The sequence below is a fragment of the Mauremys reevesii genome, linkage group 6, assembly GCF_016161935.1.
Source record: "Mauremys reevesii isolate NIE-2019 linkage group 6, ASM1616193v1, whole genome shotgun sequence".
Lineage (NCBI taxonomy): Eukaryota > Metazoa > Chordata > Testudines > Geoemydidae > Mauremys > Mauremys reevesii.
This window is the reverse complement of record NC_052628.1, coordinates 115,748,624-115,762,107: the sequence shown is the minus strand read 5'-3', so window position 1 is coordinate 115,762,107 and position 13,484 is coordinate 115,748,624. Positions and strand designations below refer to the sequence as shown.

Genomic DNA, 13,484 nt, shown 5'->3' with positions numbered 1-13,484 from the left:
CTTTCTTCTGACCTTGCATCACTGCAGCGCGTGCCTGACAGACTGATGTAGGTACCCACATGAAAAAGCAAGGGTTGGGGATGTTACAGTTTCCAAGAAAGAGCATTATCCACTGGCTTCCCTTTTTATTTGCAGGCTGTGCTGAGACCTCCTTAACTCTTCACACACTCCAGAGGGGAAGCAGAAATCAGACGGGGAAAGGGGAGCGAGAGAGAAACGAGAGCTCACAGCTCCATCTTGCAAACAACAAAAAGGATTGTGCTAAAACGACGGAAGAGCAACCAAGCGGGAGCCAACACCGCAGCCCGTCACACATTTGCCGCTGAGGAGAAAAGCCCCTCCCCAGCAATGGAGTGAGTATTGATGTTCTCTATTTGTGCAGCGACTATCCCTTCTCCTGAAGCATGTTTCCATGGTGACCAATTCATTGGGGTTATCTAGCAGTACCGGTAACTGTCTGGTTTCGTTTGGCTTTCACGGACATTCTGTGCATCCGTGGCAGGAGCTGGGAAGGATGGGAATGAAGTGATTTGGTTTTTATATGATAATACACAGGTAGTTTTGTTCCCAGTGGAGCTTATTTTACAGCCTCATCCCTGCACAGAGCTGATTTCCATGTCTCAGCACTGTATCATCAGCCTGGTATTTCCCTGCTGGTTGGCTGCAAACAGCCATTATTTCAGATTCATAACCACGGCAGCGCTGTTTGTCGCAGGAAGCCAACGACAAACTGGGATCACGAACAAGTAATTAAAAAACATTAAGTGTGAGGAAAATAACTTTGTGGGAGGGCCAGGGGCTAAAATGCCTAATGAACTGAAGTATCCATGGATGCAATTAGGATCTGCCCCACCCCGGTTCCCAGAAGAGGGAGGAGTTGTCTGGTATGGGAAGAAGCAGTATGAAAATGGATTGAGTGTTTTGGGAGCGCTGCTGCTGTAGAATGGAGTGGAACAGGAGTTAACAGGAGAGCAGAAGACAGAATCATGTTTCTGAACTGGGCAGTTCTCTCGCTGTCTCACATTTTCAGCCCCAGGCTTTCCACTTGCGCTTTTTGAACCCATAGAGCATATAGTCCACAGATTCCAAAACAGGACCATGTGCCAGACAGACATGTGGCCCATTGCACAGCCTGCCTCTAATCAGGGGCATGGCATGTTTTTAGTCATTGGGCAAAATAGAAAGGAAGGATGGTCGGGCAGTTAGGCACGAAGTGGGAGCTTGGGAGGCCTGGATTCAAGTCCCTGCTTGACCCCAGATGTCCTGTGTGACCTTGGGCAAGTCACTTAGCCTTTCTGGGTCCTAGTTTGGCATTTGTACAATGAGGGTAAGAGCACTTCCCTGTCTCACGCAGGGAAGAAATGCACTAAAGATTGGGAGGTGGTTAGATACTGCAGTAACAGGAGCCTTAAAAATACCTCAGACCTTCTTCTTTCATTTGGCCCCTTTGGAAGTACATTGCAGCCAGAAAGTCACCAGCCTCTTCCAGCCAGCTCTTCCCCAAGCAGCCCACGGTCGTGGGGCTATGGAGCCAGAGTGCTACTGTCCAGCCTCTACTCTTGGCTGGCATACTGGTTGCCCTGGGAACCAGAGCCAGCTGACCAACATCAGAGCAGCCCCTTGAGGAATGAAAAGGAAATAGTTTACCATACAGTATGTGATTAGACTGGAAATCCCTGCCATGGGAAGTCACTGAGGCCCAGGACAGCAAAATTAAAAAAGGAGTTGGAGGTTTATATGGATAACGAAAATGTCCAGAGTTACAGGAGCTAATGCTAACACACGTTTTGGAAGGGATATTAAACCTCATGCTTCAGGGCTTAAGCGAATCGCTAGCTATGGCTGTGTCTACACTTACAATGTGGAGGATACATATGCTGCACATCTCCCTAGCATGGGTATAAAGAGCAGTATAGACAGCGATGCCCTGCTGAGGCGAGCAGAGTAAAAACACACACAACTTTGGGGTGTATATACCCTACCTGGCTCTGGACTTGCCCACGCTGTGCCTCCCCTCTACCAGAGCCTTTCCTTGCATCAGGGATTCTTACTTGCGCCCTGAAGAATGTACAGCTTGGGTCTGATCCAATATGTCAATTCCTCTCTTCTTAGAGTGGCTACAGCATAGTTTAGAGCAATGTAGAACTGGTCTCAGGATCTGGCTCCTTTGTGCTCCCAAACTCCTCAGCTGGGCCCAGTGGATACTGAGTTCAGCTGAGAATCTGAGCCAATATCTCTACATCTAATTAGATTGTCCTTTTTTGCTGCAGTTAGATGGGAACAGGTGGTACTACAGCTCTCAGTGCCTTAAAATTGCTGCAACAAGGTTCGTTCCTCTTCCATTCAATTGCACTTGCTGTTTTTGTTCAGCCTCAGAGGAAGATCAGTGAGGCTCTCGCATTGTTCAAGAGTATAAATGGTTCTTACAGGAAAGCAAACAGCAATTGACACTAATCTGCTCTCTATAATAAGGTGGCTTTTGGAACGCAGTATCCCAGAGACACTGCCCTGGGAGCAAACTAGGTGGCAGAATGCCCCATTAACTCAGCTTTGGTTAATGAACTAGAAGGGCTGGCAGGCTGTGGGGATTCAGTATTGTTACTGCCACCAAGTTGGGCTGACACTTAGTTGGTTTCCAGTTTGTCATTTTCATTATGTGCGGGATGAAGACAGACCTTTGTTAGAGGCCAGTGACCTACAGGTTGCCAGTATACTGGCTGAGATGAGGCCAGAGAGAAATAAAGTTCTATTGCTAAACCAGCTTGGTTTCAAACAGGTAACTCGTTATAACAGTAAAATCAAATTCTGTCCAGAGTGAAATGTTGTTGTGTTTTTGGTTTTTTTATCTTATTTTTTTTAAACAGCCACAAACCCTAAACCAGCCTTCCTTTCCTCTTGTCTCTCAATATGTCACTGTTGCATTAGCACAACTATCAATACTGTAGTGAAATAACACTGCACAGCAGAGTTTGCAGTGTGGCACTCGCAAGAACTTGCCACAATGCCAGCAAACGTCAGAATTGATAGCAGTGTTATTGTAATGCCTTTGTGCTTCAGTTCATTGGGGCAGATTTGTCCCTGTGCTGGTGCCAGTGGTAGAGGCAAGGGGAAGCTCTTTGTGCCTCCCCAAGCCAGAGGATGGTGCAACCCCTGACACAAGCTGGGGGTACTGGCAGCCCTAACTTGCATCCCTGTTGCAGTATCACCTATGGGCATTACAGGGGTGCAGAATAATCAAAGCACAGGCCCCTACGGTTAAGCATTTTAGCCGGATTGTTCTATACTTGTCCAGTCTTTAAAAATCTTCTCAGGTTGTCACTGAATTCACTGGGCCACATTCAGCTCTCTGGTGCACCCAGGCAGCCCCCTGAGTTGGGAGGACTGTATTATGTAGGCAAGTATCATAGTCTGTATACCCAATGACGTGAGTGGCATGACTGAGAACAAGAAATGGGACCATTGGGTATAGCCAGCAGTTTATCTCCTTAGCTAAGGCTTGAACTAGGATACTTGTAGGCCACAAACAGTGTCTCAGTCAAGTAACTGAAAGCAAAACTTTTGCAGCGTTTTGAGCGGTTCTGCTAACTCCTCACATTACCCATACACAGACCATCCTTCACACAGCCATATACAGTAGTGTGTGCATATTCTTCCCCATATGTGTGCTGAATTTCAGAGACAATCAAAGGGTGACGTTTTCTCGTGACACTGAACTGAAAAAGAGGAGGTTGGTTTTTTTAGAAAAAGAAAGAAAAAGCAGCCGCCATCCCAACGAACCACAGAGATCGCACAATAGCTTCATGGCAAGACTAGAGCAGCCTTTTTTCCAAAATATCAGTTCCTTATCTGGAAGCTATTTTCAACCACTCAAAACAAAGGCTGTAGTCTTCTTAGGCTGTAGTCTTCTTGACGAGATATCCCGATTTTATAGGGACAGTCCCGATTTTGGGGTCTTTATCTTATATAGACTCCTATTGCCCCCCTCCACCCCCATCCCAATTTTTCACACTTGTTGTCTGGTCACCCTAATTCTTCTAGTTTTATTGGAGTGACACATGGCCTCTATTAATTACCCAAGCAGGCAGACACCCACGCACCACCTGGGTGTTCTAAGTTTTTGGCTACAATTGTTTGTAAAATGATTCTATTCAGCCACTGATCGGAACCTTTAAAAATAGCTCACTTTGCAGTTTTAAATATACCCACCCTCCATCTTTGTGATGGGGGCAAATCCTAACCCCTCTCCCCGTGCCTGGGGGTACGGAGATGGTGATGATCCTCCGCCATCTCCCGCTGCAGTTGTACAGTAGCTACGGGGGCTACTTCAGCTCAGTGACTTGAGTAGGCTCTCACCTGCCCCCATGCCTTTGCGTGTTATGAAACAGAGGATCTGGCAAGTAGCAGATCCCTTGGCCCTGTCCAGGTCCTGCCCCCACTCACCCCAGAAAGCAGGCTCCTCATTCTATAGTGGCTGTGTACTCTTCAGTCTTTCCTCCGCAAGCAGAAAACTGCACCGGTTTTGCAGTTAAGCGCCCCTGTGTGTCCACCCCATATCTTAACTGTAATTCTTCATCCATACTAAATGAAATGAAACAATATTTGTGCTCAGAGCATTTGCTCCTGAGCAATGGGCTCATTCTGACTATTATAATAACAGTTCTCCACAATGAAATAAATATGAGGGGAGGAGTAATTAGCATGAGAGTTTTGCTATTGCTGTAGTTTATTTAAAACAAATACACTCTAGTTCATTGCAGTAACACAGCTCCAAATCACCATGTCTCTTACAAATTGTCACATTCTCTTCAAAGTTATTATTGCAAAAATGTAGCAAACTAGAGAGAGCCTGGAAAAGCCTGGGTCTGAATGCCTTCTGAGCTTTAGAGTCATGGGGCAGATTGAAATCTCAACCATAAACTGCATTTTGTAAATGACCCTTTTCATTATCAGGAGCCAAACCAACTCCTCCGGGATTTGGGAATGTTTGAAATCCAGATCCAAATATGGCTACCGGAAGCCATCTCTAAAAGCATCTCTTCGGAAGCTTTAATAAAGAGGGATGGTTTGATTAAAATAAAACACTCCCAAACCCTCACCCAGAACTCCAGTCAAACCTTTTTGGAGGTTCAAAACATTTTAGCTAACTTGCATTTCCCTGTTATTCTTCATTTCACATGTTTGTGCCCTTCCTAGTCCCAGTCGGGGCTCGGAGCAGAAATTTGAGAAAACTACAGCGAGGTCTCTTTTAGCGTTTCTAGCCCACCCATACGCAGAATCTGCTTTTGTAGACAGATTAGAGAGCTCCAAAATGTGGTGGTTCTCCAAACCTATGACTCTCTGGTCCTTTTGAGATCCACCTAATTCTTGTGAAAAGCCTATAAAACATCACTGACCAGAAAACATTTGAGACCAAATTCTCAAGCCAGCCTTGAAAATCACACACATTTTGTATGGCCACTTGTTTCTGCATTTAACCTCATAGCTACTGAAGGCAAGTGCAGATAAAACAGAGGGTGAGAGGGCCCAGAGAGGTGAAGTGACATGATTAAGGTCTCACAGCCAAGTCAGAGGTCAAGCAGGAAGTAGAACCCAGATCTTTTGACTCCCTGTTCAACGCCCTACCAGTCAGCCAGTCTGTATCTTCATTATTGCCTTCTTTCTTTCTTTCTTTTTTTCTTTTTTTTTTAATTGCCTTCCTATTTCATTGCTCCATTTGTGGTTGGCAAGGCAAGGACAGCAGGGCAAAACTGGCTTTTATCAGCCTTATCCAGAGGCTGCTCAATTAACAGAAAGGCTCCCATTAACTTCAGTGGGATTGAGATTAAAGTTTATGTCCCTCTGTGTCAGCAAACAGTAGCAGATGGCAAAAGAGCACTGTCAATATCAACACACCACCTCTGTCTTACCTTTTCTCAGGAAACAGGAGACCTGAGGTTGAGGCAATTACTTGATCATTTCTTAATACTTTCCCACCATCCAGCAGTGAGAAGTGTAGTGAAGGTTTTGAAAAGGAATGCAGGGGTTTAAAAGTGGCTTGGGAAAAAAAAAGAAAGGAAACAACCATTCCAGTGAATTAATGTATTATTTATTTTTCTGGTCTGTATCCCAGTAATGGAAAAATGGACGAAGCAGCCTGCAGAAGTTGTAAATCCTTCCTTGAGCATAAACACAAGGGAAGCAATGTGGAATAAATTAACCTCATAAATTAGGATTTCCCTGTTTTCACTCAGTCCTCCCTTCACTTGCTGATAAACCTCAGTGCTACATTAGATCAGACATTTCCTGCTTCTGACTTGCAGGAGACACACAGGGAATGAATTCCAAAGTAGTCTTCAGACTTTTCTGTGAAATGACTCTTGGACTTCTGGCGTATCAGTGGGAACTAAAAGGAAACAAATGACTGCGCTAAGATGTGAGCAGGTGGCCTGTATTGTAAGAGAGATGTTTGTGAAAGATGCAGCCTGTTAACTACCGTTCCTCTTAAGGTTGAGGCCCTTGACTTCGCTTGCTTTACTAAGGCCTAGTTTGGGGAGCCGATTTTCACAGCTGTCTCCCCATGGGAGCACAATTCATGTGATCCTAAAGAGGATCAGAAATGGGGAGTAACTGGGCTTTTTGCATCTGAGATCAGGTGCAACCCCCAAATTGATTCATTTCATGTGTCCATTTCCCAGGATGGATCAAAATGGGAATTTTGTAGCTGCCGGCTTTGCCTGACTGCACCTCAGTCTTCCTGTTCCAGTTGTCCGAGCGTCTGCCTTGCATGGCCCTGGAAGCATCTAGAATAATTCTGAAGGGCACCTTCTTTATCTGTATAGGCCGGGACTCTTGTTTTTTATTTATTTATCTTATAATAGGGCCTACAGCTGCTCAGGTTCTTACACCTAGAGCTATTTGGAAAACAGATTTTCCACCCCGTGAAAAAAGTTATTCCACACCCCCTCCCCCCAAAATATTTTGAATTGAGGCTGAAAAGCCAAAATTATGAGGGTGGGGTGGAAATGTGAAAGAACGAGAGAGAGAGAGAGAAACATTTGGGTCAACCAAAATGTTTTGTTTTGATAAATTTGAAATTTTTGTTTAGATTTAAACTCTTTTTATTTTTCTAAACATAACTTTTGAAAGGGAAAGTCATTTTGAAATGAAAAATCTAAACTTTTTTCAATCAAAAACTCTTGAAATGAGTCATTTTGACATTTAAAAAAAAATCCTGATTTTTTTTCTAAATTAAATTTCATTGAAATCAATGCAATTTCACAAAAATAATGTTTTGCTCTAATAGAAATGACATTTTTTCTGACAGAAAACTGCTCTGACCACAATTTTCCAACCAGCCCCACTCTCACTCTCCATAGCAACCAAAACATACATCTAGTGCCATTGGTTTTGAGTTGGGGCTGGAAATAGGAAGAGTGGGTCGGGGAAGCAGTTTGGCATAAGTAACTAACTCTTTCTGTCTGAGGTGAGCGCTCACTCTTCCATCAGGGAAGGGACCTAATTCACTCGTCTGCCCTTGGGGGCTATGGACTAGTGGATTCCCCCTTACTTGAGTTCTTTAAATCAAGATCTGACATCTTTCTGAAAGATCCCACCTCAACGGGGAGTTACAGACCCTCTGGGTTTAGGCCTGAGTGTGGTATGAGGGCTGTGCTTATTCCTAGTCAAACTCCACCTGGCAGCAGACAAGGGCCAACAGTCAACACTGATTCTGGATAGTGTTTTTGGTCAGCAGCCTTTGATATCAATGCCCATGAGGCTTCTCTACAGACTCTGGCAGATTCTGTTCAGAGGCTCTGTTTTTTCCATGTCTCTGAAAGTAAGGTCAAACAAATAAGTACTGGACCCTTTGGGAATATTTTAACGTTGTCTCTTAAGACAGAGGATTGACTCCTGGAGGTGGTTCATGATCTAGGGCAGGTTTCCATATAAAATACATCTGTGTTAGGTGGTGATGTGATTCCTGGTGGTGGTCCAGTTCTGGGTTTAATTCTGCCTGTGCCAGGCTAAATAAAATAAATGCCCATTGAAAGAATCTGCCCATTACCTGTAACTTCCTCTCAAAATCATGGCATATTTTCAGACCGTGTGCAGAAGAGTCAACCCCTAACTTGTGTTTTGAAGCCAATTACGCAAGTGTCTCATACAGTAGGCCCAGACTTTTCCTACCATGTAAAATTCCCATGGACTTCAGCAGCATAGAAGAATGAGCAGAGTTGGGACTTATAGAGTTGTGTGAACAACTGCTTTTTTCAGTTCACGAACAAGTCCAAAAAATAAAAAGAATCATTTTAAAAAAAATCCAGCAAATCAAAAAGTAGAAAAAAAATCATCTCGGGTCAAATTAACATTTAGTTTTGATTTCAAGCTTTTAAAATATTTTTGGATTTTTTTTATAAAATTGGAGGGAATTTCTAAACAAAGTTGTTTTGAATCAAAAAATCAAAATGTTTCATTTTGAAAATGTAAGAACAAAATTAGCCTTTTTTTGGAATTTCTTTGTTTTCTTTCAGTTAGAACAATTTGGCAAAACCGACACAAAGTCATGAAATGTTTTGGTATTGCTGAATTTGTACTTTTGTCCCAAAAAAGTTTTGGCCAAAAAATTTCAACCACCTCTAGAATATGTGAGTTCTATCTGAGCTCTGTCCTTTTCTCTCTGGGTGGCCTGGGACAAGTTACTTTATCTCACTGCCCCTTGCAGGAGCAATAGGAGGATTTCTGCAGAGTTTTCAATATAAATGCTAAATATTTGAAGCAGGATCAGGCTAAATATGTATTAAATTGGGTTTTCTGGGGTTCTTTGTTTATTTCTGAAACATTGGTTTAGTTGTGGGTTTTAAGATGAGGATGTTTCTTCCACTGTGGTTCTAAGATGTGTGTATGTAAATCTGTATTCAACTTTGGGGGGGTTTTTTTAAGGCAAAAATCTGTCTGAAGAAATGAATAGCTCTGTGAGGCTTTTCCTTTAATGAATCCAATATTTTCTGTGCAGAGATGGGTTTGGAATAATTCCCTTTTGCATATTAGTGGTGCCTTTCAGCAGCCTCTTAAGTTTAAAATAGATTTGAAGTTTGTCAAACAATATGAATTCATTTTAATAATTAATTGCCTATCATCAGTACAATTCCAATCCAGTCTTGCCACATCAGTGTTTTTTCATTTATTTTAAATGCTGGGTTACTCCATATAGTTTCACACATTTATCAAAACAATGGTTTTTTTTGTGGTGATTTGAAAGCCTTTCAAAATGTCTCGTTTGGTTGGGAATTCCGTTACAGTGGCTGATTGCAGTAATGTGGAGCTTGCTGCATGATGGAAAATGTCGAGATACGCATACTTTTTCTATTGCCACCCATCCTGAGTTTCTGGTTCTAGCAGAAATCCCTGAATTAACTACTGTTTGTTTCTGTTCTTTCTTTTTGTTTTCTATTTGAGTGAATTCAGTGCTATTGATTTGGGGGCTGAGGATACCTGTATTTATTCACATAACAGGTGGTATGTCACAAGAAGACTTGGTTGGGAAAAATGTTCCATGAAATTTGTTCAAGAGCACTAGCTATACAATGGGGACTTATCAGTTGGACGTGACAGAAGAGGAGAAGGACCTGGGTGTACTGGTTGATCACAGTATGACTCTGAGCCACCAATGTGATGTGGCCATGAAAAAGTCTAATGATTATCCATCTTATGAGAGGAGACTCAAAGAGCTTGCTTTGTTTAGCCTAACCAAAAGAAGGCTGAGGGGAGATGTGATTGCTCTCTCCCTCCCTGGTATTTATTCCTCTGATATATTGAGAGAGGAGTTATTTAAGTAAAGCATCAATGTGGGCACAAGAACAAAGGGATATAAACAGACCATCAACAAGTTTGGGTTTGACATTAGACAAAGGTTCTAGCCATCAAAGGAGTGAAGTTGTGGAACAGCCTTCCAAGTGGGGACAAAAAAACTAACTGGCTTCAAGACTGAGCTTGATAAGTTTATGTAGGGGATGGTATGATGGGGTTGCCTACAATGGCATGTAGCCAATCTGCAGCTGCAGCAGCAAATATCTCCAACGGCCGGTGATGGGACACTAGATGGGGAAGACTCTGAGTTACCACACAGAATTCCTTCCCAGGTCTATGCTGGTGGGTTTTGCCCACATACTCAGGGTCCATATATGATCACCATATTTGGGATAAAAAGGAATTTTCCTTGGTCAGATTGGCAGAGACACTGAGGATTTTTCGCCTTCCTCTGCAGCATGGGGCAAAGGTCACTTGCTGGATTATCTGTGGTTTAAACCAGCATTTACACTAATTTGAAGTGTTTAAATCATAATTTGAGGACTTCAGTAACTCAGCCCGAGCTTAGAGGTCTGTTACAGGAGTGGGTGGGTGAGATTCTGTGGCCTGCAATGTGCAGAAGGTCAGACTAGATGATCGTGATGGTCCCTTCTGACCTTGAGTCTGTGATTCTGACTCTATAAAAAATATATTAGCGGCACTGTTGTTGACTTTCACAATGAAATCAGAAATTTCTTATCCACATCTACTTTGAAGTATCAGAGGGGGAGCCGTGTTAGTCTGGATCTGTAAAAAGCAACAAAGAATCCTGTGGCACCTTATAGACTAACAGACGTATTGGAGTATAAGCTTTCGTGGGTGAATACCCACTTCATCAGATGCAACAAAGTGGGTGTTCACCCATGAAAGCTTATGCACCAATACATCTGTTAGTCTATAAGAAGCCACAGGACTCTTTGTTGCTATCTACTTTGAAGAGGATTGTAAGACCCAGTTCTGCAACTGGTTCCACAGAAGACATCAAAGCCCTAAGAGACTTAAATGCTGCCCATGTGATTCCAATAGCAGGATCGGGCCCTTAGGAGCTGCTGACGGTAGCCATTAGCTGACAAGCAAGGAAAACAATGTAAAATAAGATAAAGGAAAACAGAGCTGATGGAAGAACCGTGTGATTGTTGTTAAGAGTAGGTATTTCATTTTCAGATGCACATGTGCCTAGATGCTTAGCTTCTGGTAAGGAGGAGATTAGGCCCTAATCTGTTAAAGGGGGAGATTATCCCCTGATTTTACAAGCTGCTCTCCACATGTGGCACCCCACTGACATTTTTTAGGCCTTGACAGTGAGTTGGAGGGGACATTTTCAAATGTTAGTAATGTTATTTATTGGCGCAGCACAATGGAAAGGTGGAAGAGGATTCTTTAAAGAGGATCTATGCTGGCAACAACTTTTAAAGGGACCCTGCCATGTTGGAATCTAGGCCTCACTCTTGCACGCGCTTAAATGTGTGCTCAACTTCAAGAAAATGCGTTGTCCTATTGAAGTCAATGGAACTATTTTGGGCATTGGGATTTTAATCCATTCAGATTAAAGGCCTTTCGACCAACCTGCAGGTGGGACTGACTCTCTCCCCGGGCCATATTGACAAGAACTGGGGTGAATACAGGAGATTGAGCTGAATCCCTATAAAATAGAGTCAGATGGGGCAGAGCACTCTGTGAGAGCTCCAGGATTTGCCCTGATATGCATTGAATTGCTGGCCCTCCCAGGCACACTGCAAAAGACCCCTGTCTCAGAGGAGCTTTGGAAAGGGCTGAGGGTCTGATTGCCAGAACGATGAAAGCACAGACAAGAGGTTTTTGTAGGTGACTCGCTGGCTCAGTTCACGTTGGAATGATCATTGTAGTGCTGCTTTGATTTTTGTTGTATTGTTTAATTATGTAGCACCTTAGGGCATATTCTTATTTAAATCTAAACAAATGAATGAATACAATCTCAAAAGGTGATACACTTTGTTCCAGATTTTTGCATTTATCAACATTGAATTTCATCTGCCATTTTGTTTCCCAGTCACTCAGTTTAAGATTCCAATACAAATGTGCTACATTCCTCTAAAACAATTATTGATATTTTAGAGAGAAGGATTTAAAGGTGACCTACAAAGGAAACAAAAGGTTGGGATTATGCCCTTTTGGTGCTGCTTCATGATGTATACACAAGACCTGCAAGGTTTCTACCCAAATCAAAATCTTTTTGCTTGATTTTTATGTTAGAAAGTCAGGTGTAATCTGCTACAGAAACTTCTATCACAAGTGGAGGGCTAATGAAAATGTGAGAGCCCAAAAGAGTAAAAGCTCATCAGTTTAGAGAAGAGGAATTTTTAGGAAGACTGTGTACAGCTCTTTGGAAGTAAACAGACTTTAACAAAAGCAAAACACCAAACAATGTCCAATGAAGATATGGGAGAAAGCAAATCTTTGTTCATATTTAAACCTCTACCCTTTCAGTTAAGCTGTGAGATCTCATATTAACATGCCTGAGACTCCAAAAAGGCTTCGGTCAAAACCAAGGAAGATCAAAGATGATATTCCTGATCATTAGAAGGTTTCAAAAAAACAGGAGAGAAAAAAAAACTTTTTAAAAGCAAAACACAAACCTTTCAGGTCTATGAAGAATTTAAAAAATGGCTCAAATACATCTTTAAAACACATTCTTTGGAGGTCATTAAATTAAAAGTTTCAAGTAGTATAAGCTGCTGTCACCCTTAATTATTGTCTTTTCAGTTTGTTGGAATGAGTATGAAGTCATGGTTGATTGAGTGTCATAAATTTCTGTTTCTCCGTATACTGCACAGATATTCTTGTAAGTATGTGAATACTTTATAATCTCTTGTGAGCAGAGAAGAGCTGTGGAAAATCAATGTTGTTTTACTTTATTCATCTGACAAACAGGCCCTTTAAACTACAGTAGAAATCACCAGTTTGGCAGACTGCAAAGACAAAAAGAGGAATATCAGAGTTAGTTTTGAAACACATTTTAGATACCTAGGTAACTGACTGTATATGATTTTTATCTAGCTAGATGTTTAATGGAGTAATGTCCTATTGCATGGAAATCAGAAATGGAAAACACTACTGGGTTTGAGATGCAGGGTTAAGTGCTCACAATATTCTTGAGCGCTTTGTTCAGTCTACCTTGAAATTACTCAAGCAGTGGGACTTCAGGCTCTGGAGGTCAGGGGCTGAAGGCATATTGGTGAATGAGTATTTACTGATGTAACTCCCATTCATTAGTAGCAATAACCACACTGCACATAAATCTCACCCACTCAGTGAGGTGAGAGTGATATCCATCGATACATAAGATTGGCCATACTGAGTCAAACCAGTCATCCATCTAGCCAGTATCCTGTCTTCTGACACTGGCCACTGCCAGGTGCTTCAGAGGGAATGAACAAAACAGGGAACTTATCAAGTGATCCATCCCCTGTTGGTCAGTCCTAGCATCAGGCAGTCAGGGGCTTAGAACACCCAGAACATTGGGTTACATTCCTGACCATCTTGGCTAATAGCCATTGATGGACCTATCCTCCATGAACTTATCTAATTCTTTTTAAAACCCAGTTATAGTTTTGGCCTTCACAACATCCCCTGGCAACAAGTTCCACACGTTGACTGTGTATTGTATGAAGCAGTTCTTT

At 42.4% G+C, this 13,484-nt stretch overlaps 1 protein-coding gene across 1 annotated transcript in view; it reads left to right on the top strand.

Annotated features, from left to right (window-relative positions):
• The window catches only part of PALM2AKAP2 (PALM2 and AKAP2 fusion), a 771,069-nt gene that overhangs the window by 281,040 nt on the left and 476,545 nt on the right, over positions 1-13,484 (top strand). Inside the window, exon 7 of the mRNA XM_039543348.1 lies at positions 136-353. Coding sequence (XP_039399282.1) covers positions 349-353 — 5 coding nt within the window. The 5' untranslated portion in view covers positions 136-348. The remainder of the gene's footprint in view (positions 1-135; positions 354-13,484) is intronic.